The sequence below is a fragment of the Ictalurus punctatus genome, chromosome 6 (genome assembly GCF_001660625.3).
Source record: "Ictalurus punctatus breed USDA103 chromosome 6, Coco_2.0, whole genome shotgun sequence".
NCBI classification, from domain to species: domain Eukaryota; kingdom Metazoa; phylum Chordata; class Actinopteri; order Siluriformes; family Ictaluridae; genus Ictalurus; species Ictalurus punctatus.
In genome coordinates, this window is record NC_030421.2 from 32372152 (window position 1) to 32399957 (window position 27806).

The following is a 27806-nucleotide window of genomic DNA, read 5'->3' on the forward strand; positions in this document are numbered from 1 at the left end:
TGTTTGATAGTCATTGTAGCATATGGACTATGTACAGAACCATGTGCTAAACACAGAGCAGCGGGTGACAAAACTTCCAATTCTAGTCCTTTTGAATCCTCAGTAAATCAAAACTTTTGATCTATTGCAATTCTCAAAAATCTGTGACAGATAAGCAGCCATCGTATACTTGGACCAGGAATGCAGGGAGAAAAAAAAAAAAAAAAAAAAGGGGGGGGGGGGGGGGGGGGGTTTGGTTAAAAAAAAAAAAAGAGGGATTTTCAAGGACTGAACTGGGAACTTCTTGCCCGGGTTACTCCTGTATAAAAACAGGGTTTCTGACACAGAGGCAGTCCCTTTCTGGACAATAAGGCACAAACGTGGGGGACCTGCACCCATTGCAACTATATAGAGAAAAAACAGACCCCAATTCCTCACTTTCAAATCATTGTAAAGCATAAATATACTTCAAATATTTACCAAATTGTTTTCTGCATCATAAACTTTTCACAGCATAAAAAAAAAAATAAAATAAAAAATAACTCTTGTACAAATTAAACATTTATTTCAAATAAGTTATATCACCTTTATAGATCGTGAAAATAAGTGTGTCCCTTCTTTTGAAAGGCAATTGTTGATTGGTTGAATATCAAAGGACACTGTTTAGGGAGGGGGGAAGAGGGTAGGCGGAATGTCCTATTATACAGAAGTTCTGAACTATGGTTTCTGTTCGTTAAAAATTTCTTTCAAAAGCATTTTGGCAAAGTAGTCATTACAACAAACTGTTTCTTGAAACATAATGAAATGTTTGAACAGAGTGCCCTATCCCTGTTCTGTCAAACTCAAGGAGTGAGAAACTAACTTTTTTTTTTTTTTTTTTTTTTTTTTTTTTTTAAACAGAAAATGTCTTCATTTTTTTTTTGTCCTGATAACTTTATGTAAAATATACACCAACATTAAAAAATGAAAGTAAAACAAAATACACCAAAATATGTTTGCCTTGCTTTGTCATACTGGTCGTGAAATGGAGTGTCCACGAGGAGTCAGTACTGGTAATATTCTCCTTCGGTGGGAAGGATCGCCTTCTCTCCAGCACCGGCCAACAATCCTACAAACACCAACCTTTAATTAGATACAGCACTAAACACGATTCCTCAAGGCTCAAACTTCAGTGTCTGGTTTAGTCAGTTCAAAAAAAAAAAAGAGGGCATCTTTTATACAGTAGTATTCACATTGACAAGCAGAAAACACGAAGAAAGTGTCTTGGGGAAATAAATGAAATCCTTAAAAGAAAAATAAAGAAAGAGTCTAAAGTAAAAAAAAAAAAAGAAAGAAAGAAAGAAAAAAAAAACAGGAGAAATATATAAAGGGATGAAGAGAGAATGAGCCAGCAATCCTTAATGTGACACTCTGATTGGTAGCGTCCATGCGCTTTGAAAATGTCACTCTGTTAAAATCCCTGCAAGGGCCTTTACAGCACAGCTGGGCCTCATGGGAGCACGACTGGCGGAGGCCTACACACAACTATCCAGCGAGTCTCTTGATGTGGATCTGAAAATAGAAATACAATATACAGCCATCAGGAACAACATATTTATCAGTATCTCTTAAGCAAAATCAAATGCTCCAAAGAACGTGTGCGGATATGTAAAACGAAATGGATTTGTGCTAGCCTGATAACGTAGAGCTTTATGCAGCGCTATATGTAGTGAGAAGACGTGCCGAGAGGTGACTGTGGTGACAATGGCTAACCTCACTGATAATAGCCCACACCGCAGAGTCCTTCAGAACACTGAGACGCACGGCAGCCACCGGGTTAAAGGCAGCGTCCACTTTGCCCTCAGCTACTCCGTTCTCAAAATCAGCTGCACAGATTCAAAGGGATTAAGACGGAACAACGGGAAACGGAAGCCACAAAAGAAAAATGTTTAAACAGTAACTAACTCACCGATTCTGTAAAAATGGTCACCTGTGCGTTTGTACTTCTCTTTGGTCTTCAGTTCCGCTTCCTGAAAGAAAAACCCGAGCACTTAGGATCCACGAGAACGTCGACGAATGAAGAGTAAAAACCTAACGCGGGTATTCCCCGTTAATATAAACCGTGAAGACCACCGTGCTTATGAGCTGCTTCGTATTAATACAAAACTTTTGTATACAGGAAGCTCACAGCAGCGCTAAACCTTTAATAGCATCATTATAATAATCACAGGCTCACTAAGCCCGATTTCCCAGCAGCCCGGTGGGTTCCAGCCTCATTAATAGAACAGCACAACTTGCTACTGGCTAAAATTAGCACACAGTGGCAGTCTAGAGTAAAAGACTGAACTATGGCTCGCATGCAAATTTAGAACCACTGACAGAGCTCAGACTGCCGTCAAGTCAGGAGTGACGGAACATCATGGCAATGTCATTGCTAAATATAGTCAAGAATCCTCCCCCCACCCCACATTTCGACGAGCGTCTCACCGAGAAGGGCAGAATTTCAACCGTGGTGTTCTCGATTTTATCCCCTGGGTGCTCCTGGTTCCCACTGCGGAACAGGAACCTGTCAATAGAACGTTCAGTGATCATGAATATTCATATACGGAGACAAATCCATGGAGATGTGTACACGCACGTACTTGTAGATATACACCAACCGAACGTAGAGGAATTACTTAAACAGGTCATTACTTAGGTTTATAAATTAGATATAGTCACATCACACGAAGTAGATACGTTACCCCGTTAGTGCTTAAACGGGACATAACAAGCTCGAGACAGTAAGGAGACTCACGCAGACAGACGGAACCCGAGCCAAATGTGTCAGTCGGATCATTTGAGACAATAGCTGTGTGTGTATCCGTCTCTCACACTCGGTACACTCTACAACGGTTTAGATCCTGTTCTTTTTTTAAAAAAAAACTTCCCCAATGTTTCCTCGTGTCACCAAGTATCTCTTTTCAACCCTTTACTTCCTCTAAATGTGACTCATACCTTTTCACATGTACTTTCTGACGGTCTCCTTGTTGCCGTTTCGAGGCTTTGGGAGGCAGGTTCTTATTTTAGCAAACGATCATTATCTGAGCCTGTTTCCCAATGAGGACAGTGCATGTCTAAAGTCTGTGTGCACTAGTTTTCTTTATACAAAGCAAGTGTGAACGCCTGCTTGCTTTAAGCATATGTGGAGCCTGTGTGAGCGTATGCGTCGCTGGTATCTGACTCGGAGTGAACAGAAAAAAAAATAAATAAAAACAAAACGAAATCCAGAGGCACGTCAGAGCTGCATGTGAGACTGCGAGTAAAGATCCTATTTTATAGCTAGACAAAGAGAAGGAGAACACTGCAAGAGCGAGGCATGAATTACCGTTCGAGGCTGACTGGACGGTCAAACTTAAAGAGCACGTAGTCTCCTGCCATGGGAGTAATGGCCCAGAAGAAATCCTCTCCCGTGTAGGTCTTCTCCAGCGTGTGGCCCTGATACACCTTAAGAGAGGTGGACACTTCTGCTGGTGGATTAACATGGATCTTATGCAGCAGTGGCTTCAGGAAGTCCTTATCCTGAAACGGAGGGAGCAACCGAGAGAGCTCACCAGCTTTGCAGCGTGCTAGGAGGGACAGTCGTGCCACCATTTTGTGCTTAAAGCTCATGAAATGGGACATTTAATATTCCTACACACATTTCTGATGCTTACAGCCTACCACTGGTACCATCAGATACTTGAGATTTTGCCCCTGATACTCCGTGACAACAGGACAAAGAATCGGTGCATGGCTAGACTGAACCGTCTAAGTCTTAGGGTTAAATGACACTATATATAAATGACTGTACACGAGATGAAAAAGCAGCAAGTCTACAATTCCATTCTGCCTTTTTAATTCATACTATTCTGTGTAAATATACGTGCGTGTTACCGTGAGTTTCTGAATTTTCCCTGCAAGCGAAGAGTGCAGGCCCACATGCTGGAATAGAGATGGTCTGAAGCGAATCCGCAGACTGGACTTCTGTCGCTCACAGTGTTTCTACAAAAGAGAGGGGGAAAAAAAAAAAAAAAAAAAAAAAAATAGTTATTCAGTTGCCATTCAACCTCAAGGTATTCAACAAGGTATCGTGTTCAAACAGTATCATTTGCGTGGCATCACGATGCCTCTGCGTGGTTACGTCACATCCGTAAACAGGACGGAGAAGACCCGGCTACTATATCGCGTGTGCCGAGGATGGTGGAGTGTTCGTAGCGTGTCCTTACGACACTTGTTTAGAATTTAGACTCGTCATCTAGGCGGCCACTTTAATCTGATCGCTCTAAACGCAATCGTCGCTGACATCCGGGGAATCAGCGGTTAGCAAGACCAGAAGACCTCGAACTGCGGAGAGCCTGCAGTCAGAAAGGGAACGCGACAGAGCCCGCGCTAAAACCAGAATAAATCTGGGCTTGGCTTTTGAGAGGTGGTGAAAACGGCGAGATCTGAAGAGATTGAAGACTGACGCAGAGACGGCTTTTTTCTGCAGAACAGGTAAGACCTTTAAGTGGTGCAATAGGTACATAACATTGGCACACTTGTTCGCTTGATTCAGCTAGATAGAGTTTCCCATGTTGCTCTGTTTTGGTCAGTGTGGTAAATTGCACGTATTTTCTGTTCGCTCTGAGTGAGAGGAACTCACCTCCACGCCAAGAAAACCGTATCCGCCGCCACCTCCACCGTCAAGTACTGGAGCAAATATACAACCCACACCAATACCTCAAACCATCAGATTCATCTCCGCGGAGGAGCAGTGCCGCAATCACAACCCGTGTGTTACTCTCACGCAACGGTTGCTGTACTGCACAATCAGCTCAAACATTAAAATTCACTTCGATCGATGGAGTACAGTAACAGCTTTCCTCCCATCCAGACTACAGGGCCAATTTTACTCTCTTGTACTCCCAGTCATAGATAGCTACGGTATCATCAGAATTGAAGCATGCGAATCCAGACAATAAGCCAACTGCTTTTCTATTGCATCACTCGGGAGGCCAATAAGCGCACGGTCTTAAACAAATCATGTAGGAACGTACGTAGTGGAAAAAGATCGAGAGAGGTGAGTGATGCACAGAATGAACTTCAGGCTAGGGAGTGTGAGCCTGAGATCGCAAAGGAAGGTAACAGTGGCACTCATTCGCCTACTCTCCAAGGTGCAAAAAGCCTTTGCTAGATAACCCTTAAATAATAAAAAAAAAAAGTATGCACAGTCACAGAAAAATAGTGAACACAGACTTACGGCATCTTTCTCAGGGTTGCAAACTTTCACCCAGAGAATGTGGTCCAACAGCCAGTCGATAGGCTTCTCCTTGTAGAACATAAATATGAACTCCACTATGAGATTCAGATCAGGAGCCTGGAACATCTTACCTAAGAGAAAGAACACGCATTTTTACCGATCAATTAAAACCTACACCAATAAACGTAGAAGCTCAGAATTGCATTGTTTGTGATATGATTAAAGCACGTGAACATCATGGTCATACCGATGAAACCTAGCTGGGAGAACTCCAGGATCATCCAGTCTTCAGAGGCCAGCTGCAGAGCAAAGTTCTTCATAGTGGCAAAGTAGTTGGGCTTTGCAACGATATCATCTTCTAACTGCGAGATAAAAAGCCAAGTGAGGCCGAGCTGCGAATTCAGAAGCCTTTATCAAGCTGGACTAATCTTATCCGGAGAGGTTCTAGAATTGCACCAACTACTACATTCGTGATTTTAGTTCATCCGAAGTGTTCATTCTTCAATGATTTCTACAGAAATAACAAAAATGTATCCGTCAATCAGTTAGATCACTCCAAAATCACACATACAGAACCTCACCAGGTGAACTAATCCAGCTAATGATCTAATCCAGCTAGCTAATCCAGAATAAAGTCTTCATTCTGCGATTAATAAGCGGTCTCGCTCTTCAACATCCACACAAAAAGAAAACAGGTTCTAACCTCAGCATCTCACTCACACAAATACAGAACGTATAGAGCCTAACACGACCTAAGTTAAAAGACAAAGCATGAAAGTGATACCTTTCCCCACTCGTAAGACAGCGTGGCATGGGAGGAGAGGACAGAGAAATGGAGACACTAAAACAGATGAACTATCGTGACGAATACGACACAAAATAATCAAAGTGTGGAAAGCTTGAAAGACGAATAAGGATATGGAAAGTGAAGAGAGAGAATGAGAAAGTGTGTGAGGAGGACAGGAAGGTGAGGCCGATGCTTTTGCTCTTACAGTACATTAGTTGTAGGGACTAGACAAGAGTTGCCACATTGATGGAAGTCAGAGTGCAACCTTTTCACAAAGCACACACTCTCTCCTCATAACAAACACAAGGTCAGCAGGACATACGGTGGGAAAAAAACAAAACAAAAAAACATTTTAAGCGACCACTGCGGTCTTTTAGAATACAGGGAATTGACGCCCTTGATTATTCTCGCTTTACCACATCTTTATTGTAATGCACTACTGCATTGAGAGCAGGTTACCACAGCAACCTTAAGGCAAAGGCAGAAGAACATCACGGCATGAACACTGCGGTTCCTGTAATTATGGGTAATATATGCTTAAGAATATATGCTTTATTTATTTTGCACGCTAAGGTGTTAGTAGTGAGAAATGGATGTTTCTGGAGTGTAGCTACAAAAGCTTACTACTGTTTTTTTTTTTTTCTTTAAAGCTCTTCATTCAATGCTGTCGTTACCTGGACATAATAAACTCCTCGGCTGACTGCGTACATCATGAGGAATGAATAATCCAAGTTCTGCTTGGTCCTCCATCTGTAAAAAGTACAGAACAACGGTTAAAACTATGGACTGACCGATATCGTCATCGATCGTTTTAAGCAGCTGAAAATCCTGATAATCGATATCTTTAGTTTACAAGGTCAAAATCTAAAAGAGATGGCATCATTTTTAGTTAAACAGCAATCCCAAGACAATGTGGGTTCTCTGTCTGTCTAGCCTATACAGGTTTCAAACCTATACAGGTACCGTAATGAACACGAACCGTACGTCGATGCGTGAAATTCTGGAGGGACGTCGGACGGCGTGGCGCGGGGACGTAATGACGTGTGCTGTTAATCGAACTACGTTCTAGAACATGTAAAACGGGTCCATGAAAGGAGTATTCTAAAAGCGACTCATGTAAACACCTTAAATCAGAATATTGTGTAAGGTCAATAATTAGATTACTGCTGTCCATGTAAACGTAGTCCATGTTCACACGGACAGCAGTAATCTAATTATTGACCTTATTCTGAATAAGACGATATCCTGATTAAGGTGTTTACATGAGTCGCGTTTATAGATAGAGACTCAAAAGAGATAGAGACTGAAACGCAGAGTCAGGAAAGACAGGAAGACTCTAAGAAGCCCTTTAAAGACCTGCTTATATGTAGATGGTGAAAGAAGACTGAAAATGAAAGTAAAGAAAGAAAGAAACGAACGGGCGATAACCGTGACATCTCTGTGCAAGTGTCTCGTGCACACGGAGAAACTGAACCTCGCTATCTACTTACTGTTCACAACACTTCCATCACCTCGCTAATGTTTTTCCCAGAGTCTGGAACATACTGTTGTCTGAGACAGTACAGCGGCTATTCAACATAGCTATATGAATATTTCCCATGAGCACACAGGAAAAAGCAACCACAATAACACCACCTGCGCCACAGTGTTGATATTATGACTGGAAGGAGAAGTGCTGAAGATGTGTTGCACTCACTTCACTCTCTCTTTGGAGTCCCCAAAGGTCTCTTTGAGGTTGTTGAGGTCTGGGTAGTAACTTGCAGGAGGAGAGATGACCTCCAACAGCCCGGAATTCAGCTCTGTAGAAAATCTAATAAAAACATATATATATATATATATATATATATATATATATATATATATATATATATATATATATATATATATATATATATATATATATATATATATATATATATATTTTAAATTGAGCTGTACTATGTGAAATTATGAGCATTTAAAATGTTCCTACTGCGTGAATACATGGCAATCAAAGTGCTCTGCAAGTGCTTAGTAGTCAGACATTGTTTAGGCATGACAGATAAATTCGGTATGAACGCAATATCGGTGTTAAATAATCTCTGCCGTTAAACTGTACGCATCAAAACATGCATCTTTTATAGAAAATGTTCAACATACAGCTTACACTAGGTTCTCATTAGGTCTACAACAGGGCATATACCTCGACTCCCATGTGCAGCTGAAGCAAATACTGTACGATACAGCCGAAATAATTTAGTTACTGTAGGCCTTGTTTTATTTTTAGCAGCCAGGAAGCGCATCACTGACCAATAAAAATGAATCACTCACTCTTTCTCAAGGCCGGAGACCACACTGTGCACATGATCTATGTCCGTCTGGGGGGGGAAATAAAGAACAAACCGTATTTAGTTAAATATACAAAGAGCAGTTAAGAGCAGTTTAGTAAAGTTGAGGATTGTGTAAAGGACATTAGACATTGGATGTTAATTAACTTCCTTCTACTTAATTCTGATAAAACAGAAATACTTTTATAAGGCCCACGTGTAGCTAGAAGTATTCTTTCTGATCACATGGTTACTCTGGATGGTCTTTCTGTTTCATCATGTGCAGCAGTTAAAGACCTTGGAGTGATTATTGACTCCAGTCTATCATCTGATGCTCATGTAGATAATATTACTAGGATAGTCTTCTTTCATCTCAGAAATATTTCTAAGATAAGAAACATATTGTCACTACATGATGCGGAAATACTAGTTCATGCATTCGTCACCTCTAGATTAGATTACTGTAATGCCGTACTGTCTGGATGTTCCAGTAGGAATATAAATAAGCTCCAGTTAGTCCAGAATGCAGCTGCTAGAGTCCTAACTAGAACTAGAAGATACGACCACATCACACCGGTATTATCAATACTGCATTGGCTCCCAGTGAAATCTCACATTAATTATAAAATACTTTTATTAACCTATAAAGCACTAAATGGTCTCGCGCCACAATATCTAAGCGACCTTTTGGTTTTCTATGATCCGCCACGCCTACTTAGATCAAAAGATGCAGGCTATCTGACGGTACCTGGAATAGTGAAGGCTACAGCAGGGGGAAGAGCTTTCTCTTATAGAGCCCCACAGTTATGGAACAGTCTTCCTATTAGTGTTCGGGACTCAGACACAGTCTCAGTGTTTAAGTCCAAGCTTAAAACGTATTTGTTTACTCAAGCCTACCCTGACTAGATTCTGTTCTACTACTTCGCAGTCATAATAATCTTTTTTCTCCCTCTCTCCTTTCGCCGAGCCCCACACGAATTTATGGAGATACTAGAGATCCAGATCCTTTCTGCCTCTGGATGGAGCTCAAATCTTCTTTAATTCCAGACTGCTGGGACTACGGCTGCTCCTAACGCCATACAGACTTCATATAAATCCATAATGAACTTTTTCACACTATCTGTTGTTACCCCGATGAGGACGGGTTCCCTTCCGAGTCGGGTTCCTCTCAAGGTTTCTTCCTCTTAAAACATCTTAGGGAGTTTTTCCTCGCCACCGTCGCCACTCAGTGGCTCGCTCAGTTGGGATAAATTCGCACCTTTAATATCTGTACACCGTGTTGATATTTCTGTAAAGCTGCTTTGAGACAATGTCTATTGTAAAAAGCGCTATACAAATAAAACTGAATTGAATTAACAAAAATATAAAAGGCTATTACTATTATAGAGGTCATTGGTGAACAGTTTACAACGGCTGTATTCTTGCCATTTACAACACAAAATCCAAAATGAGATTTATCTTAATTATACTCAAGGACATTTAAAAAAAAAAAAAAAAAAAAAAAAAAAAACACTGTTAAGAGGACGTACAATACTACCCTGACTACCCTGGAGTAACACGGGGAAATGTGAAAACACTGCTTTTATGTTTTGGCCACATTAGCAATTTCAGTGGTTTTAAAAAAACAAAAAACAAAAACAAACCAACAAACAAAACACAACCTTATATCATCTATCGATAGATAGATCAAGCTCGATCTATATCTATCTATCTATCTATCTATCTATATAAAAATTAGAAAAGTGGTGCCTCCGTCACTGTAGACTAGGGTTAAGTAACTTTCAAGGGGTCCCTTTACACCTTCCCAGCGCAGGCAAAAAGCCCAAAACAAAAAGATACACACACTGTCCATTTCACGTACACACTCACCTCCCCTACGAAGACTATGATTACGCAGTCAAGCTTCTCTTCAGGTGAGAGTTTGTCGATGAGCGAATGCAGAGTCTCTGCCAGGTACGACTTGACTTTCCGCTTCACGGTAGGGATCCCCATTACCACAGAAACTGCAGAATACAAGGTACGACCTGGTGTTAGAAATTAACACTTGATCTCTATATATACACACACACACAGTACAGTGTCAACACATCTAGGCACAAGCTTGTCGGTGTCGTTGCCGTTACAGATGCAAGCCCACAAAAATACCAGTATGTCTACAAATATTTTAGACGGTATGGTTCGTCCTCTCTCTAATGGCTAAAAAGTCTGTATTACGCCACTGCCAGTTGTCTACGCCACATTTTAATTAATATACTCCCTTTCTCTACATTCATCACGCACTGCCTACACACTCATACCCCCTAATGTGAATTTCTCAAATATGCAGGAAGGGCAGCAACCAGTGTAAACTGATGGAGGATATAACTGCCCCCCTTCCCCCCTCCCTCCCCTTAAACAGCACTGTTTCTTTCCTACCCCAGACTAATAAACACTAGAAACAAGGGTGCTTTTAGGGCGCCGGGAGAAGAGCCCCCAAGGCAAACACATTACACTGACTCTATTATACAGTACTCCTCTGAAGATGGAGGGAGAGAACAGAGATGGAGTGAGCAGAAGAACCACAGTGTAATGGATTTAGAGCGGACTGAGAAATGCTTGTGTGAGACCTTGGGCTGAGAAAACACAAGGCAGAGTGTATGTGGAGGAGTGTGTGAAACTAAAAAAAAAAAAAATATATATATACACATCACATGAAGCAGTGAAAATAAAGAGCTTCATCTCTCCTACAGCCTTGCAGAACGACGGACGTGCGACCGAGCTGAATCCCACACACCTACACACGAGGATAAACACAGCACCATGGCCACCATTTTCCACTTAGTCTCTTAGACCTTTTCAAACAAATGCTGCTAATGACTCAAAATTATTATTATTATTTTTTTAATTCTGGATTTTTATCCATTAAAAAAAAAAAAAAAGCTCTCACAGGATCACCTTGACGTTGTGCTAATTGTAAATGCAGGTATATTCTTATATTCATCAGGTGCAAGCGACAGTTTTCATGACAGAGTCTCAGCTAAGCCTGCGTGTACACCTGAAGAGCGATGGGTTGACAGAAATATCATCACACTTCATCAGCACGAACATGGGGAAACGAAAATATGTCCTCATTTCGCATCAGCTCCTACTGCAGAGGCAGAGGCCAGACAGAGAATAGGTAAAGTAGGTCGAGGATGAAAGGATCGGAAAGCGTAAGCGATTTGGAAGAAGGAGCAGGTGCCATGATATGGAAAAACCTGGCTTGGCGAATAACTTGCTGCAAATGCCGACGTCTCTGGAAACGTCAGTGATTGCCTTGCTGAGAGAACAGCGATTTCTAATTTCACATAATTCCCCACACCCTCTCTCGCTCACTCGCGTCCTCCACCCGGGAGAGAAAAAGCGTGCAAGATTGAGTTTCTAAGGGGTGGACAAGTGATGTCCCGATTTACATACCTAAATTTAGCTCCTCCACAGCTAGAATCTAGTACAGCAGTGAGGAAGGTGGGAAGCACACGGTCTCGATGTGGGCGAGAGAGAGTGAAGAGAGTACACAATGGTACACTGAGGAGAAACCACATGCATGTAAAAGGAGCTGATGTTTCTCAATAGGGGAAATTTTCTTCATCTTCCCAGGAGAAAGACGTGAATAAGAGTTCATAGGAAAACAATTTCCTGAGAAGATGACCAGTCTTAGTGACTGACCACATCATCACCGCCATTAACTTCGGCTTAAGCTCCGCAAAGCCGGTTTTAAAATTACTCTTGTGATGATCACAGCCCACAAACGGCGCTTTCTAGTACCGCAAGATAGTTGTGAGACCAGTTAAACCCGTTAAAAAGCAGGGACACAACTGGGTTAATACTGACTGTGTGGTGCTAAAGCCAGTGAAGACACAAAGTGAACCGCGATAGAGTCAACAGTGAAGAGCGACCACTCCCCATTTCAATGTTTGAATTTCCCAATCATTTTCTCCACAAACGTTTGAGGAAAATGAAACACCAGGTGGGAATCAAAAAGGTCACGTGACAATTATTCCCAAGCAAACAACTTATGCATTGTCTTTACTTATTTTCTTATTAAATTCTGGTATGACTGGGTGTGTGCAGGGAAACTGCAACAAGGCCTTGTCTAATACTACAGTGAAAGAGTAGTGTGGTAATGTTGAGCTCAATTGTATAGCAAAAAAGAGATAGACCAAACCAAAGTAGAGTTTAGCAAGCTCCAGGTGTATTTAGGAGTGCCAGACATCATGAAGACTATTGAAAAGCATTCCCAACATGAATGATGCGCAGGGTGGAAGGGCTCCTGCTGAAAGAGGCCACTGACATTAGAGACTGCTGTTGCCAATCTGCTGGCTTGCCTTCTTCCCATAGTGCATCTTGGTGCCATCTCTTCCAGTGAGCGAAGCACACGCACTCGGTCGTCCACATGATGTTAAAGGAAACGTGATTCATCAGATCAGGCCAGCTTCTTCCACTGCTCACTGGTCCAGCTCTGAGGCTCACATGCCCATTGTAGGCGCTTCCAGCAGTGAACAGGAGTCAGTATGGGCACTCTGTCCGGTCTGCGGCGGCCCCATACGCACCACGATGCAATGCACTGCGTGTTTTATATTTATACACTACCGGTCATAAGTTTGTGGACACTGGACTGAAATGTTTCTCATGATCTTAAAAATCTTTTGATCTGAAGGTGTTTGATTAAATGTTTGAAATTGGATACATACACACATACACAGTAACGGGCAACTCGGACGAAATATTCCAAAAAGCAGCGGATGAGAGTCCGGCGTCGGTGTGAACTCCTTTAACACTGTTTAAAAAGCATCTGAGGGAAATTCCTCAAGAGATCGCTCGAGAAAACGCCAAGAATACATTTCTGGAAGTTCTAGGCACAAAGGGCGTCGACTTTGAAGATGTTTTAATACTAAATTATTTATCACAACATAATTCCCATAGTTCCATTTGTGTTACTCCAGAGTTTTGTTGACTATTATTATTCTAAAATGTGGAAAATAAAGAATGTGTGTCTAAACCTTTGACCTGTAGTGTGTGAGTGTGTGTATGTATGTATGTATATTTTATGTATATTTTATATGTATATATATATATATATATATATATATATATATATATATATATATATATATATATATATATATATATATATATATATACACACACATATATATATACATATATATATATATATATATATATACATATATATATATACATATACACACACACACAAAAACACAGTCTACTCCATAGGACTGGTATGTAAAACAGCTGCTGATGCTTCCAAAATATTCTTCCTATGTGTACAAGTTAAGCTAACCCACATATTTCCATTAACCCTCAAACATGTTATTTTGTGAAATGAAAAGACTTTTGACTAGAAGTACAATAAGTGTTGCCGGCTTTCTTTCACAAATACGACAAGAATAATGGTCGGAAACAATGTGAATATCCTAACAGCTGGAATTACACGGTGTAAAATTTGTATCTGTGATCAATAAAGTAACAGAGTCTGCTGGCGGTGGCTAATAAACTCTAATGCGGTGGTCCCTAGCGGCCCTAAAGGTCAACATGTTGGCCAGTCCGTAAATTCCCCAACATCGTTCAATCAGTTGCCCTACATTTCTGAAACATGATCCCTGACTAAGAATTCCCCACTGCGGAGCGGTGTGTACCTACACTTTTGCAGCGATGCTTTCAACGCTTAATACCGTGAAAGAAAACAAAGTAGTGGACAGAGGAACTGTGAAAATCTACAAATATCATCAAAGTCAAAGAGCACTCAGATTTCTGTCCAGCCAAATCTAATCATCAACAGTTCCTTTGGTTTTGTGAAGAACATTCAACACACAATGGTGCAGAAAATGTAATATATATGTGTATAAATATTATATATTTATTTATTTATATATATTTATATATATATATATATATATATATATATATATATATATATATATATATATATATATATATATATATATATATAAATAAAGTAGTTAAGAATAATAATAAGGGGAATTAGAATAATGATAATTATAAGAAGAATAAGCATAATAAGAATAATATGAATATGAAGAATAAAAATAAGAGGAATAAGAATAAGATTAAGAAGGATAAGAACAAGAACAACAAGAACAAGAAGAACAAGAAGAACAAGAAGAAGAAGAAGAAGAACAAGAACAAGAAGAAGAAGAAGAACAAGAACAAGAAGAAGAAGAAGAAGAACAAGAACAAGAAGAAGAACAAGAACAAGAAGAAGAAGAAGAACAAGAAGAACAACAACAACAAGAAGAAGGGTAAGAAAGAAGATTAAGAATAATAATAAGAGAAGGATAACTCCTTATCAAATTTCATTTGAATGATTTGGTTTTTTAACTGGTTAATTGATTCTGCTAAATAACAGGATTTCAGTATTGAGCTAAATAATCTTGACTGTTTTAGTCGTTATTGTGCAGCCATACGTGGATGTATAAAAAGTGCAGTATTGTGGTGCTGGGTGTCTGCTGCAGAGCTGTGAGGTGCTTACCTCCTGTGCGTCCCTGGCCAACTTGCACCGCAGGGTGTAGGCTGCCCTCATTGTTTAGCAGGTGTGGCAAGTGGTGGAAGATATTTGGCACTTGGAGAGGCTTCCTGTGTGCCAGGTCCTTCAACAGTTTCTGGGTCTCATCTGTGTGGGGAAAAGAGAATTTTGAAAACGTGAAGGTGGTGGTTGTTTTTTTTTTTTTTTAAAGAAATGCCGACACTGGCAATGCAAGTCACATGTTTCAGCACTATATCGAAAACATATTTAAAACATAAATATGGCCACAGGGAGCATTCGTAAGAAGAAGTGTCAAGTGTCACCATGACCATGACCAGAATAAAGCGATTAGTCAAGATGAATACATGAATGAATGAATAAACACCAAACACTATTCTGTTGTCTCGTTGCTCTTTTTTTTTTTTTTTTTTTTTTTTGGAAAGAAATCAGCAGCACACTTTTGGTACTGCTGCATTTTCTCCCTAACTTTCACATTGTCTATATACAGTACATATCATTTGTAGAGAAACTGCTTCCATTTGAAGACATTTCAGACATCCTCCTGTAAAATAACTGAACAGATCATTCTAGCCCTAACTCCTCTAAAGGTAGAAAGCAAGAAGGCGTTATAACTTTATATTCACATTTGCTTGAGCGTACACCAAAAGTCACTTTGACCGTGCGTCCCTGTACGAATACCTATGAAGGAGATGCGTGAAATAAAATATGACGTGAATTAACCCGAGAGGTTTACAAAACATCTGGTAACATTTTCATGCTTTACTCAGTCCTAGAACGAGGCTTCATTAAAGTCTTAAAAAAAAAAAAAAAAAAAAAAAAAAAAAAAAAAAAAAAAAAAAAAAAATTCACAAACACACTCTGCGCTCAAACACAACACCGGTTTATCCAAAAAATAAAATATTTGTTAAATATAGGTGTGCAACAGTTATTGGCACCCTTTTAGTCAATACTTTGAGCTACCTCCCTTTCCCAAGAGAACAGCTCGGAGTCTTCTCCTATAACACTGATGAGGTTGGAGAATACATGGCGAGGGATCTGAGAGCGTTCCTCCGTACAGAATCTCTCCAGATCCTTCACATTTCGAGGTCCACGCTGGTGGACTCTCCTCTTCAGTTCACCCCACAGGTGTTCTATGGGGTTCAGGTCAGGGGACTGGGATGGTCATGGCAGGATCTTGATTTTGTGGTCAGTAAACCATTTCTGTGTTGATGTTGATGATGTTTTGGATCATCGTCCTGCTGGAAGATCCAACCACAGTCCATTTGAATCTTTCTGGCAGAGGCAGTCAGGTTTTCATTTAATATCTGTTGATATTTGATGGAGTCCATGATGCCATGTATCCTAACAAAATGTCCAGGTCCTCTGGCAGAAAAACAGCCCAAAACATTAAAGATCCACCTCCATATTTAACCGTGGACATGAGGGACTTTTCCATATGGCTACCTCTCTGTGTGCTCCAAAACCACCTCTGTGTTTATTACCAAAACGCTCTATTCTGGTTTCATCTGACCGTAGAACCCGATCCCATTTGAAGCTCCAGTAGTGAGTGACAAACTTTAGGGTGAGCGTAGAGGCTTTTCTTTAAACTCTCCCAAACAACTTGTGGTGATGTAGGTGACTTCGGATTGTAGTTTTGGAGACTTCCATGGAGATTTTTTGGCCACTCGAACCATTCTCTTCACAGTGCATTGAGACAATATAGACACACGTCCTCTTCCAGGTTGATTCATAACATTTCCACCATCAGGGAAATAATTAAGAAGTTCCAGTCTACTGGAAATGGGCGTTTTCAATGCTTCTACTATTTTCTTATAGACGCGTCCCATTTTGTGAAGCTCAACAACCTTTTGCAGCACATCACAGCTATATTCCTTGGACTTAACCATTGCTATGAATGAAGGAATTTGGCCTGTGTGTTACCTCATATTTATACCCCTGTGAAACAGGTAGTCATGGTTGAACAATTTCCTGTTCCTAGTCACCCAGTGGGAACGGGAATATTCTTGCACACCTATGTTTAACATTTCTTTCATAAAACTGCGTTTTGTTCGCAACTCTTTGATATCCATGAGAACGGCGTATTTTTGTGAATTTTTAGAACAAAAAGGTTAAACAATAAAGGATTTTTCAGTCTTTTTTGCTCATATTTACCAAGGGTGCCAATATCAGTGGACGACACTGCACACTATACGGCCGAAAGTATGTTGAAACCTGACCATAACACCCATATGGGATTCTTCCCCAAAAACGTTCCCACAAAGTGTGCCGGTAGAGCGGGTCGTCCACTAATCGTAGGGCTGGCGGTTCGATTCCCGGCCCACTTGACTCCACATCCCAAAGTGTCCTTGGGCAAGACACTGAACCCCAAGCTACTCCCAAGGGCAAGTTAGGGCCTTGCATAGCAGCTTTTCTACCACTGAGAGTGTGTGTGTGTGCGCACACGTGTGTGTGTGTGTGTGTGTGTGTGTGTGTGTGCGCACACGTGTGTGTGTGTGTGAATGAGAAACAGTTTAAAGCACTTTGTAGAACTTTTTTAAAATAAAATAAAAAAAGTGCAGACCATTTACCATTAACATAACTGTATAGGCTGTCCTTGCATGCGGTTTCCTTTCACTGGAACTAAGAGGCTCAAACCTGCTCCATGGTTGGAGTGGAAGAACTTGAGTGGACCAAGCCCTGACTTCAACCCCACTAAACACCTTATTGACGAACGGTGCACCAATTTCCCACCACTGCTTCTCACCCAACATCTCACTAATGCTCTTGCGGATGAATGGGCAAATCCCCACAGCAATGCTCCATCATCCAGTGACGAGCCTTCCCAGAAAAGTGGAGGCTGTTATAGCAGCAAAGCGGGACCAACTTACTTTAAAATTCCCATGGTTTTGGAATGGGATGTTCAAGAAGCGCATGTGATGGTCGGGTATCGACAACCTTTCGCCACGGTGTACGTATGCGTACTTTTGGTAATGCAAAAGACTCGATATAAAACGTATGCATTTACCTGAGAAGTTGGCGAGGGGATCCTTGCTGCTGTTGGTCTCGGCGATGGCACGTCGGAACTGTTCCAGGATAGTGTTCAGCTCCGAGGAGCGCTGCAGGGTTCGGTGCTCAGCCGCACGAAGACGCTCACGCAGAGCATGAAACTCCCGCTGATATGCTACCAACTTCTCTACACAGCAAGAGAGAGAGAATAAAATGAGATTATTCTGCAGTAAAACTGAAGAAAAAATAATAATAATAATAATAATAATAATAATAATAATAATAATAATAATCCCTCACCCCACCCCAAACCAATTGATTCATCTTTCCTTTTCTCTTGTAATTCTTGTAATTCCAGGAAGGTTATATATCCAACCCACTGACAAAAAACGTGCCTGGGACCTGGGAATGTGCTGTGTGTTGACAGGCTTGACGTCTGAACAGATTATGATTATGGCATTATACATATCACAACTCACACACAGTACACGATAAAGACAGCGCAAATCACCGCAGGCCCCAGGCAGACTACTCATTAGCGGTAAGTGATGGAAAAGAAATTGAGAATGTTTACGACAGCTGCTCGTTCCCTAGAGGTCCTCATACCTCGAACCACAAGAGAAGAAAGGTCTTCTGATTCTCTCAGTCTCCATACCTCTTATAAACGCACGCGCACACAAACACGTCAGCACTGAAAGTGACTGTATTCAGAGTAATCTGCATTTTGTCATTTCCAAATACACGTATGAGGATATGTCTGAACTGCAGGGGGTTTCTTTTGGGGGTTTTTTTTTTTTTTTTTTTTTTTTTGGCCGATGTAAGGAGAGTCATGCATGAAGGAGTTCACACATTTCCCCTCAGAGATAAATGCCTTCCTTCCTATCTACTATGCCAACAGTCATAAGACCAGAAGAAACACGTTACGAAGGCCAGAACCTCTTAACCGTCCATTTAGCTAGTTTGAATGTTTTATGGTAGATGTTTTCATATCTAGATGGCCTGTAGCATTTATAAAAATAGCACACGGGCTTCTGTACAGCTTTATAATCTTGTTAATTCCTCTCTGCTTCTCGATCACTGCCGGCGCTGTTCCAGGGACCGGGGGAAAATCCCAGGTTAGGTCCCTACACCAAGTAGACAGCTGACAGTGTCCAGAGTCTGTATTAATGGACTTTTTAGTGGAAAGAGTCAAGACTGACAAACAGTACACTGGAAGACGGCGCATATTTCATTTTCTGAGCAGTAAAGATATTTCATCTATATATAAAATATAGATTTTTAAATATAATCCATTACCAAATAAGAATATGCATCAGTATTCGGTATATCCTTTTTGTTGTTGCTTTGTGCAAAATCTGCATTTTAGCTTAATTGGTTACATCAATTACACAGGCCTCCTAATGCCATCATCCTGATGATGATGATGATGAAGAAACAACAATAAACAGAAGGATTTGATCTTCTATAGAGCTGATAAAAATCATGTCATTCAGCGTGACTGTACACTTTCATAGAGTATAATAGCAGCATTGAAGATAAAACAATGTACTTTTGTTGGTGGGAAAATAAATAAATAAATAAAAATGATGAAAATGGATTAATATTTCAGAAACGGTAATGACGACAGCAAATCTCGTTGCTATACAACCTCCCTTTTTTTTTTTGTCTTACTCATTCACTGTACCATAACTATGGAATTGTAATAGAAGATAAAAATGTGAAAAGGGGGTGCTAAATAAAGTGCGAGGGCACTAAGGAGTCTCAGGACGAGCAAAGACTCCCGGACGATAGTCCAGTTCTCAGGCCTAATATGGAGGAAGAATGTCAGAGTGGCAGGGAGTGCCGCTGCGAGTAATCTAGCTCAATTAAAGCATTTTGGAAAGACGAAGAGCCTCCCTTTTATTCTGGAATGAGGGCACGGGGGCAAGAGAGGAAATTAAGCCAGTGATATAAGCCATCGAACAAACAGAAGGTTTAACAAGGTTAGAATTTAAAACGAGCATAGAACCTTGTTTACCGAGTTAACGAGCATCCCATGCCACTGACGAGTCTATCCTTCGTGTGATTTTACCAGAAACGTTCTATGTCGTACTACATCCCGTACATCTTTCCTTCCTCGATCTCAACCTAGCTGAACTTGGCAGATAATGAAAGAAGGGCGAGTTATACCTGCACGTACAAACCAGCACAACGAGAGGGTTTCGGATTATAAGAAGAATATGAGCAAAGTTGGTGAAATGAACACATTTGGTTTGGTTGTGGATTATATATTATGGGCTCATTAAACATCACAAACCACAAATCTACTCGCACCCCTTCAGCATTATTAAGCTCAGTATTAAGCATGAAGACACTAGTGTTTGGTCTTACACATACAAATACTACAGGGATTGAAAACTGCCAAACTAGACAGAAATGCATGGGCTCTCATGTCCTGAATCTGATACAACCCAGCTACCACATAAGACCAGAGTTAAAAGTTAAGCAGTGCATTATAGACTGCCCCTTGCTTCCATGTTGTCCTAAGGCATGCTTCTTATCTGTTTTTTCTACTGGTAGGATAATGGTGCCTTTCATCAGTCTGCTATTTTTGGGCCCATTGTGTGCTCCACTCGACCAGAGGAGTGCTAAGCACAAAAGAAATCCATCCACAGAGGAAGAAGGAATAAACAAAAAGGTGGGGTTCTTATTTACTGCTAGTTACAACAGAACATGAGAGTGGGATCAAGTACCAGGACAGGAAGTGATATTTCATACAGTAAGTGTAACCACTACAGAAGGACACTCCATTCACTTGTATAACGTGTATTCCTGAAAGGCGGTTACAGGATACTGGAGCGATTGAATTTAGGCTCCAAACTGCATCGAAAGTTTCAACAGGTGCTTCATCCAAAGATAGTAGTAGTTGTAACAAGTGGCTAAGATGCGGCGCTCTAAACGCCGCGGCCCAGGTTCAAATCCCGGTCGGGGAACCGACCCCAACGAGTCAGCGCACTCTCAGCGCCGTGCCAAAGTCCAGAAAACGGGGTGGGTTACGTCAGGAAGGAAGGGCGTCCGGTGTAAAACGGCCGATTCACTACGGTGAGCCCAGACTGGAGCAACCAAAAGAGGATAGAAACAGGAGAAATGGAAAACGATGGAGATACTATTATTAAACTCTAATCATGTCAACCATAAACAGAAGTCGGAAACTTTCTGCGGTGCTTCACGGTTTACTTTATTAGGAGGTTAATATTTAGCAAATGTTCAAGACAGGACAAGAAACAAGCATTCAGATGCAGAAGTTACGACGTTCAGATTCATGACCATTATTAAAAATTCTTCACTTGGCCTGAACACACCACAACTAAAAAACACAAAGCACAGAGTTCGGAAAACTACCAAGCATCTAGCACAATGCTTTCTGATGAAATGCCCCAGGGATATGATCGATCTGAAACTGCAAAATGTAGGAAAATCGAAATAGGAAATTGAACCAAACTGCTGGAATTCACGTATTTAATATGATCTTGTGACATCCTGCTCTACCTTATTACTCAATCTCCGGCAGATGGGGAAAAAAAAAAAAAAAAAAAGTATCATGCACGACACATCGCAAAGCACGTCATGTTCATCTAAAATCACCGCTAAAGCTCAACTCGGTTAATCGGCTAAACAAACATCATGCGTGTTGAACTGGGATGAAGTTAATAGCATTGATAACGTTGTCGTAATTTTGGCTATCAAAGCAAGCTAACTCTTACTGCTGATCATAAATATACGCAATTTCTTTTTCCTTCCAATACCCCGTAGTCTTAGCATACACTTATTAAGAACATCACGATCAGTACACCTCTAAACACAACACACACTGAGCACGTTATATAATTCTATATTTACAAAGTCCTGACATTGAAGTAACACTACAATTTCAAATAAAGCAGTTACCATCATTTTTTTCTGAAAGTGCCTTGCACTGCATGCGATTTTGCCCCTAATTTAAAGGCCATTTCCGTCACATCACGTAGCTCTGCCCTATCATAGAATACCAACCACAAATGCCATCACGTGCTTCCTCAGAGAAATATACACGTGAGCTCTGGTGGTGTGCATGTCATGAGCAAACTACACAAACTCTTCCCGCACCATAGAACTTCACTTCAACTTTGAAAAAAAGACTCCTCTAAAGCTCCTCTAAGCCTCTAAAGTTACTTAGTCACGTTAAGCTTGTTATTTAATTACATGACTTACTTACCACATAACCATTGTCTTTCTAGCTCGTTTCTATTCACACAGGCCGCTCAAAGTGCTGGTTCGGTCTCTTCCCATTCCAAGACTGGACTACTGCAACCCGTTCCTGGCAGGTCTGATTCCGAGTGATCTTCGACCTCTGCGAGTGATCCAGAATTCAGCTGCATGACTTGTATTCAACCTTCCTAAGTTCTCTCACACCGCCCCCATCGCGACGCTCGCGCCACTGGCTACCCGTAGCTGCTGCATCAGAAAAACACTCACGCTTGCCTACAAAGCCAAAAACGGACCAGCACCAACCTACCGAAAAACATTTATCACAACCTGCACCGCATCACGCACTCTCCGAATCTCTAGTATTTACTGATAGACGTCAAAACACTTCTGTGAGTGGCTCTGGATAAGGACGTATGCCATATTGCCATAAATGTTAAAGGTTTGTGGGCATGCCATTGTTGACTTTCTAAGTAACGTTTGCCTTTCGGTAACCTAAAACATTCTTCCAAAAATATCCGGAGAGCACGCAGCACTATCTGTAATGAAAGAGCTGTCCCAGTCACCTGACCTTAACCCATTAGGACTAAAAGATCTGAGCAAGTGGCCCAAGCTGCTCCAGAAACCAGAAACCGTGGGCAGCTGTGGCTCAGGTGGTAGAGCGAGTTGTCGACTAATCGTAGGGTTGGCGGTTCGATTCCCGGCCCACGTGACTCCGCATGCCGAAGTGCAAGACACTGAACCCCCGAATTGGCTCCCGATGGCTCTCACTACCATCGGTGTGTGTGAGAGAATGGGTGAATGAGAACCAGTGTAAAGCACTCTGTAGAAGAAAAAAATTTTGGGAATACAATGAACATTGAAGAACAAGTTCAACAGAGACACCTCAAGCAAAAGGCTTCTACATGATTCAGGGTGAAAAGGGCCAAGCAAATTACCACGTGAGTTTCATTTCAAAAGATCTGCATCCTGTGTCGAGGACAATGGAGCCAAGGTCACTTTATGACAATATAGTCATGTGGAGAAGATAAATAAAACTTTATTTATATATATATAAAAAAAAAAAGGTACATCCCATGGAAATTGTTGACTGCTTTTTAAAAAAAATAAATAAATAAAAATAAATAAATAAATAAATAAATAAAAAATAAAGGCAGTCAACAATTTCCATGGGGTGTACCTTTTTTTATTATTATTTATATTAAACCACATATTTGGACAAGAAAACATCTTTGAAACAGTGCTTGTTAATAAAGTTGATATAGCAGAACCGTGAGGAAAATTAGATTTTCAATCATTTGTTCGACAGAAATCTCAATAGATGTGATATTCTTCTGTGGAAAAAGTAAGTACACCCTTGGCCTCACAAGTTAGTACTACCCTCTTTAGCAGAAATAACTTTTTGTAAGTGTTTTGCATGACTGTCCACCAGTCTCGGACATCGGCTTGCTGGAATTTTTGACCACGCTTCCATGCAATATTCTTTCAGGTACGAGACGTTTGAGGGTTTTCTTACATGTACTGCCCGTTTTAAATCCCCCACAACATTTCAATAGGATTCAAATCCGGGCTTGGACTAGGCCGTTCCATAACTTAATCGTTATAATGATGAAAGATTCAACGTGAACTTTTGGACAGATGGCCTTACATTATCTTCAACAAGCACTCTTTGATATGATGCAGAGCTGTCCAGTCCCTGAGGCAACCAAGCAACCCCAAACCATAACATTTCCACCACCACCACACTTCACAGTTGGTATGAGGTGCTTCTTCTGAAAAGCTGTCTTTAGTCTGTGCTAAACATGTCTGCTGTTATTGTGGTCAAACATGTCTATATTTGATTCGTCTGTGCAGAGCACATGATTCCAAAAGGCCTGGTCTTTGCCTATATGCTCATTGGCAAACTGTAGTCTTGCAAAGGCTTTTTCCTGTCACTGGCAGTCTTTCCGACTGTAGAAGCGTGCATTTTGACACCAGCAGCTGCGAGATGTACTAGCAGATCCTGTGATGAATTGGGCTGAAATTGCTGGGACAGGCAGTCCGGGACAAATCGTCAGTCGTTTGAAATCCGTGCCACTTGTAGATGATTTTCCTTACAGTGGAATGATGCATTTCAAATAATTCTGAGATCTTTTTAAATCCCTCGCCAGACTCATAGGCATCCACAACCTTCTTTCAGAAGGCCTTACAGAACTCTTCAGATCTTGGCATGATGACTCCACACACCTCAATAACAAAGGGAACACCAGACACTAGATAGGAGAGGGGTATAAATAAGAACGGTTCCACCTGCACTCCCTCAGCAGGTTCTAATCACTGGAACCCGATCTTCAACACCAGAGAATAATTTTATGGATCTGAAAGTGCGATAAATGTTGGGATGTACTTTCTCCATGACTGATCTGTTATTTTGTTCATTTAAATTGTGAAAAGTACTTGAAAGGAAATCCTTTTACCTCATGTACTCTCTTCTATTATGAACTGCTATCAAATACCTATGATTAATGCATTCATCTAATTACCTCTTTAAATAAGCTGATCAACCTTCTTATAGCTGGCACATGTCTCGTGAAAAGACTTATTTTCATAGTGTGCTGTGTGTTTTGTTTCGTCTATCTGGCTGGCAGCACCTGCACCAGTAGAATCCGTCCACGCACTGCTTGTTATCGATGTGTATAAATACTCTCGGTTTGCATGAATAAACTCTGACGACTATCTGAGCATGCATGTGTTAGTGCGTGTTCATTTAGGCTCCCCAGATCGATCTGAAACGCTCTGAGGAGAACCACACTTTCAAAGCACAGAACTAAAAAGTTAATAGAAGTAATAGTAGAACAGGCTGGAAGGCATGTCGGTAGATCTGAAAGGCATGATCTAGAGATTCCTGAGATACATGGAAATCTAACAGTCCTACAAAATGTCAACTTTATGTACCGTTTGATCGAGTCCATCGTCTTTATTAACAGGCGCTGTTTTAAAGAGGATCGAATGTTTGCTTGTCCAAATGTGTCAAAAAAAAGCCAACAACTTCCAAGGAATGTATCAATTACATAAAATACACGTAAATGCATCGTTGTGTATTTCTTAGCAATTCAAATCTGAAGCAGATAGAACATGGATGAGGTTGAAAGAGAAACTACAGCTGATCAATACAGAGTCAGAAGGTGCGCACCTTCTGACAGAAGGTGATCGATCTCCAACTAACACGAGAGTCATCTTACACAACACAGACCTTCCCCAGCATCCAACAGCCCAGAAATAGGTCAGGGAGATAGTTACTCGAGAAACCCACGGACTCCGTTCATAAACACGTGTAGATCATCAAGTTAAAGGAAAATTCCGCTTTGAATGACTTGCATATCAATCTTAATAATTACCATATATAATAGTCAATATTCTGTGGCGTCCAGTATTTATTTCGCAATGATTAAGTTATTTTCCGTTATCGGGTGAAATGTCTTTTGGCTCCACGTTGTCCATGTTCGTCTGTCTAACAACTTTCTACCTCACCCACGATGCTGTTCGACTACCTGCTGATAGCAATGCCGGTGGGATTTAACTCTTGCTTCAGCTCGATCATAGGGGACCAGTGCAGCAACACTTTAATCCTTTAGTGTGTCCAGCTCGCTCACCTCCTCATCCGTACACTCTTCAGCTTTCATTCTACAAGGTGTCCCAAAAGTCTCCATACAAAGAGGAAATGAACACTTCTTAAGCTAAATGTCTTCAGAAAATTTTGTTTTATATATTATACACACACACACACACATATATACAAAATTTTCCCCAGATAGCCTTTAAGAACACCATTGACAAAGGAAGACTGTTCAAATCATTCTCATGGCTGGATCAGGAAGCTGTCCAAGGTTGCGATGGACTTACAGCAAACATACAAAGCGCACACACACGCACACACACACACTCAGTACGTCACATGGACAACAATAACCCGATATTGACCCGATTAAGACGATACTCTGATTAAGAAACTAGCATGTAAACAGCGATTTCTGATCACCTTAATCCGGCTAAAGTCACACTCGAAGTAAACAAACCGAATTAAGACGTGTGGAGTATTCCCGTTTTAGTCGCATCGTCGACATGTACACACCTCAAGTCACACTATTAACATCGTGTAGGAGTTTTCGCAGCATTTCGCGACAGGACGCGTACACAGTACACACACGTCGCTGCTCAAACCGCTTGCTCTTCCAATAGCGAAACCTGCCCAGTAGCTGCGTTTCCATCCAAAGTTGCAAATTTATTTAACCAGGAGCGGTAGTGCAATTGGTCGTAACGCGCATACGTCGACCGCCTGTCTAATGGAGTACACTTTGAAAAGCCACGCATACGTCTGAGCGCATACGTTAGCGTACGCGTTTATTTAAAAAAATAAATTAATTAAAAAAAAAAGAGAGAGAGAAGAGAAACTGAAGTATAGCCTGCCAGAGCCTTAATGCTAGCACTGTCCCCCGAGTGACGTCAATGTGGCACATAACCTCAATCTTCTCACAGGAATTACATAAACACAGCACCAGCTAACAAAGCAGCAACAGGATCTCCAAGCAAACCAGACAAATTTCTACAGAAATCTATTGACTGTGGTTCAGGGTAGAGTTTCCCTTTAACCCGGTCGATGTGAACACTGATACTTTGTGGTTAAACTCACCCTTTCCGTTCTGCCAGGCTGTGTACCAGGACAGACTGAGAAAAGAGGTGAAGAAGATGAGGACAGTGGCAACAGTTCCATTTCTGAGCCTCATCTCATTTCAGCGGCTGTCCTCCTCCCCTCCAGCGTTTTCCCGAGCTTCAGCGTCTCCCAAATCCGCCTTGACCGAGCCGAGCCATCGTTTCCTCCGATTGCGTAAAGCCAGAAGCTAACCTCCTACACTGAACAGCACATGAGTCGCAGCGGCTGCTTCCTCTTCAACTTCTGCAACAAAATGAAACACGAAACGTGACCTGGGAAGCCAAGATATTTCGCAGCTATTACAGGCGAGCTTTATCTTAACCACGGTGTGGCAGAGATTCAGCTCTGAGGTCTGGGGAATGTAAAGCGACCAGGTTTACCGGTCCTAGCGGGCAGACAGGCAGCTTGCGAGGCTGTGCAGCTAATGAGCTAATGTTAGCTAACAGAGCTAGCCGTGTCTCTACTTAGCCAGCTGTGTGTGGGACGTTCGTATGGCTCACTTGTGCGTTACTAGCTGTAGACAAACAATAACAAGGTGGACCCAAGTTAGAAATTAGAAGCCGTTTTATAATGTAGAAAGGTTTTATTTAGTTGAATGAACTGAGGGTGCAGAGCTCAGCCTTGCGGTCTATACAGGAGCTACCTGTCGGAGAATGTGTCAGACACAACAGGAGTGTTAGCTCAGAAAACAAACAAACCTAAAAACACAAGTTTTCATACTTACTCTTATATCCAGGGGAGGGTGCGCGTACACTCGTTCCGGTGTAATAAAATGGCAGCGATGGATCCGGTTGTTTAAAACGTATACGTACTTCCTTATTGGTGTGTAAAATAATAGAGACTACCGGACCGCAGCGCAAACATGTACTAATGGTGGGCTCTCAATCAACCTTCACCATAACCCCGCCCACTCTTATAGCAGCCGCCTTTAACTCAGCCCACTTACCGGCAGCCCCCTTTGAACTCCGCCCATTCCACTGGGAGCTGCCTTTAATTCCGTCCACTCCATTGACAACCGTCTCTAACCCCGCCCACTCAACTGGCAGCCG

General features: G+C 41.3%; 1 protein-coding gene across 2 annotated transcripts; it reads right to left on the reverse strand.

Annotated features, from left to right (window-relative positions):
• Positions 1–238: 238 nt before the first annotated feature.
• mgat4a (alpha-1,3-mannosyl-glycoprotein 4-beta-N-acetylglucosaminyltransferase A) lies at positions 239–27800 on the reverse strand. Of its 2 annotated transcripts, XM_017470779.3 has the most exons (16): positions 27482–27795; positions 26737–27000; positions 17863–18030; positions 14844–14984; positions 10181–10314; positions 8316–8362; positions 7702–7815; positions 6680–6755; positions 5466–5580; positions 5219–5349; positions 3874–3981; positions 3326–3519; positions 2446–2524; positions 1928–1988; positions 1732–1844; positions 239–1530 (listed from the first exon to the last, which is right to left on the reverse strand). In XM_017470779.3, the coding sequence occupies exons 2-16, from the start codon at positions 26828–26830 to the stop codon at positions 1504–1506; spliced, it is 1602 nt and encodes a 533-aa protein (XP_017326268.1). In that variant the 5' UTR covers positions 26831–27000; positions 27482–27795; the 3' UTR covers positions 239–1503. The 2 variants fall into 2 exon arrangements, with proteins under 2 accessions (XP_017326268.1, XP_017326269.1); XM_017470780.3 differs by lacking the exons at positions 239–1530; positions 2446–2524 and having other exon boundaries at positions 27482–27800.
• Positions 27801–27806: the final 6 nt, after the last annotated feature.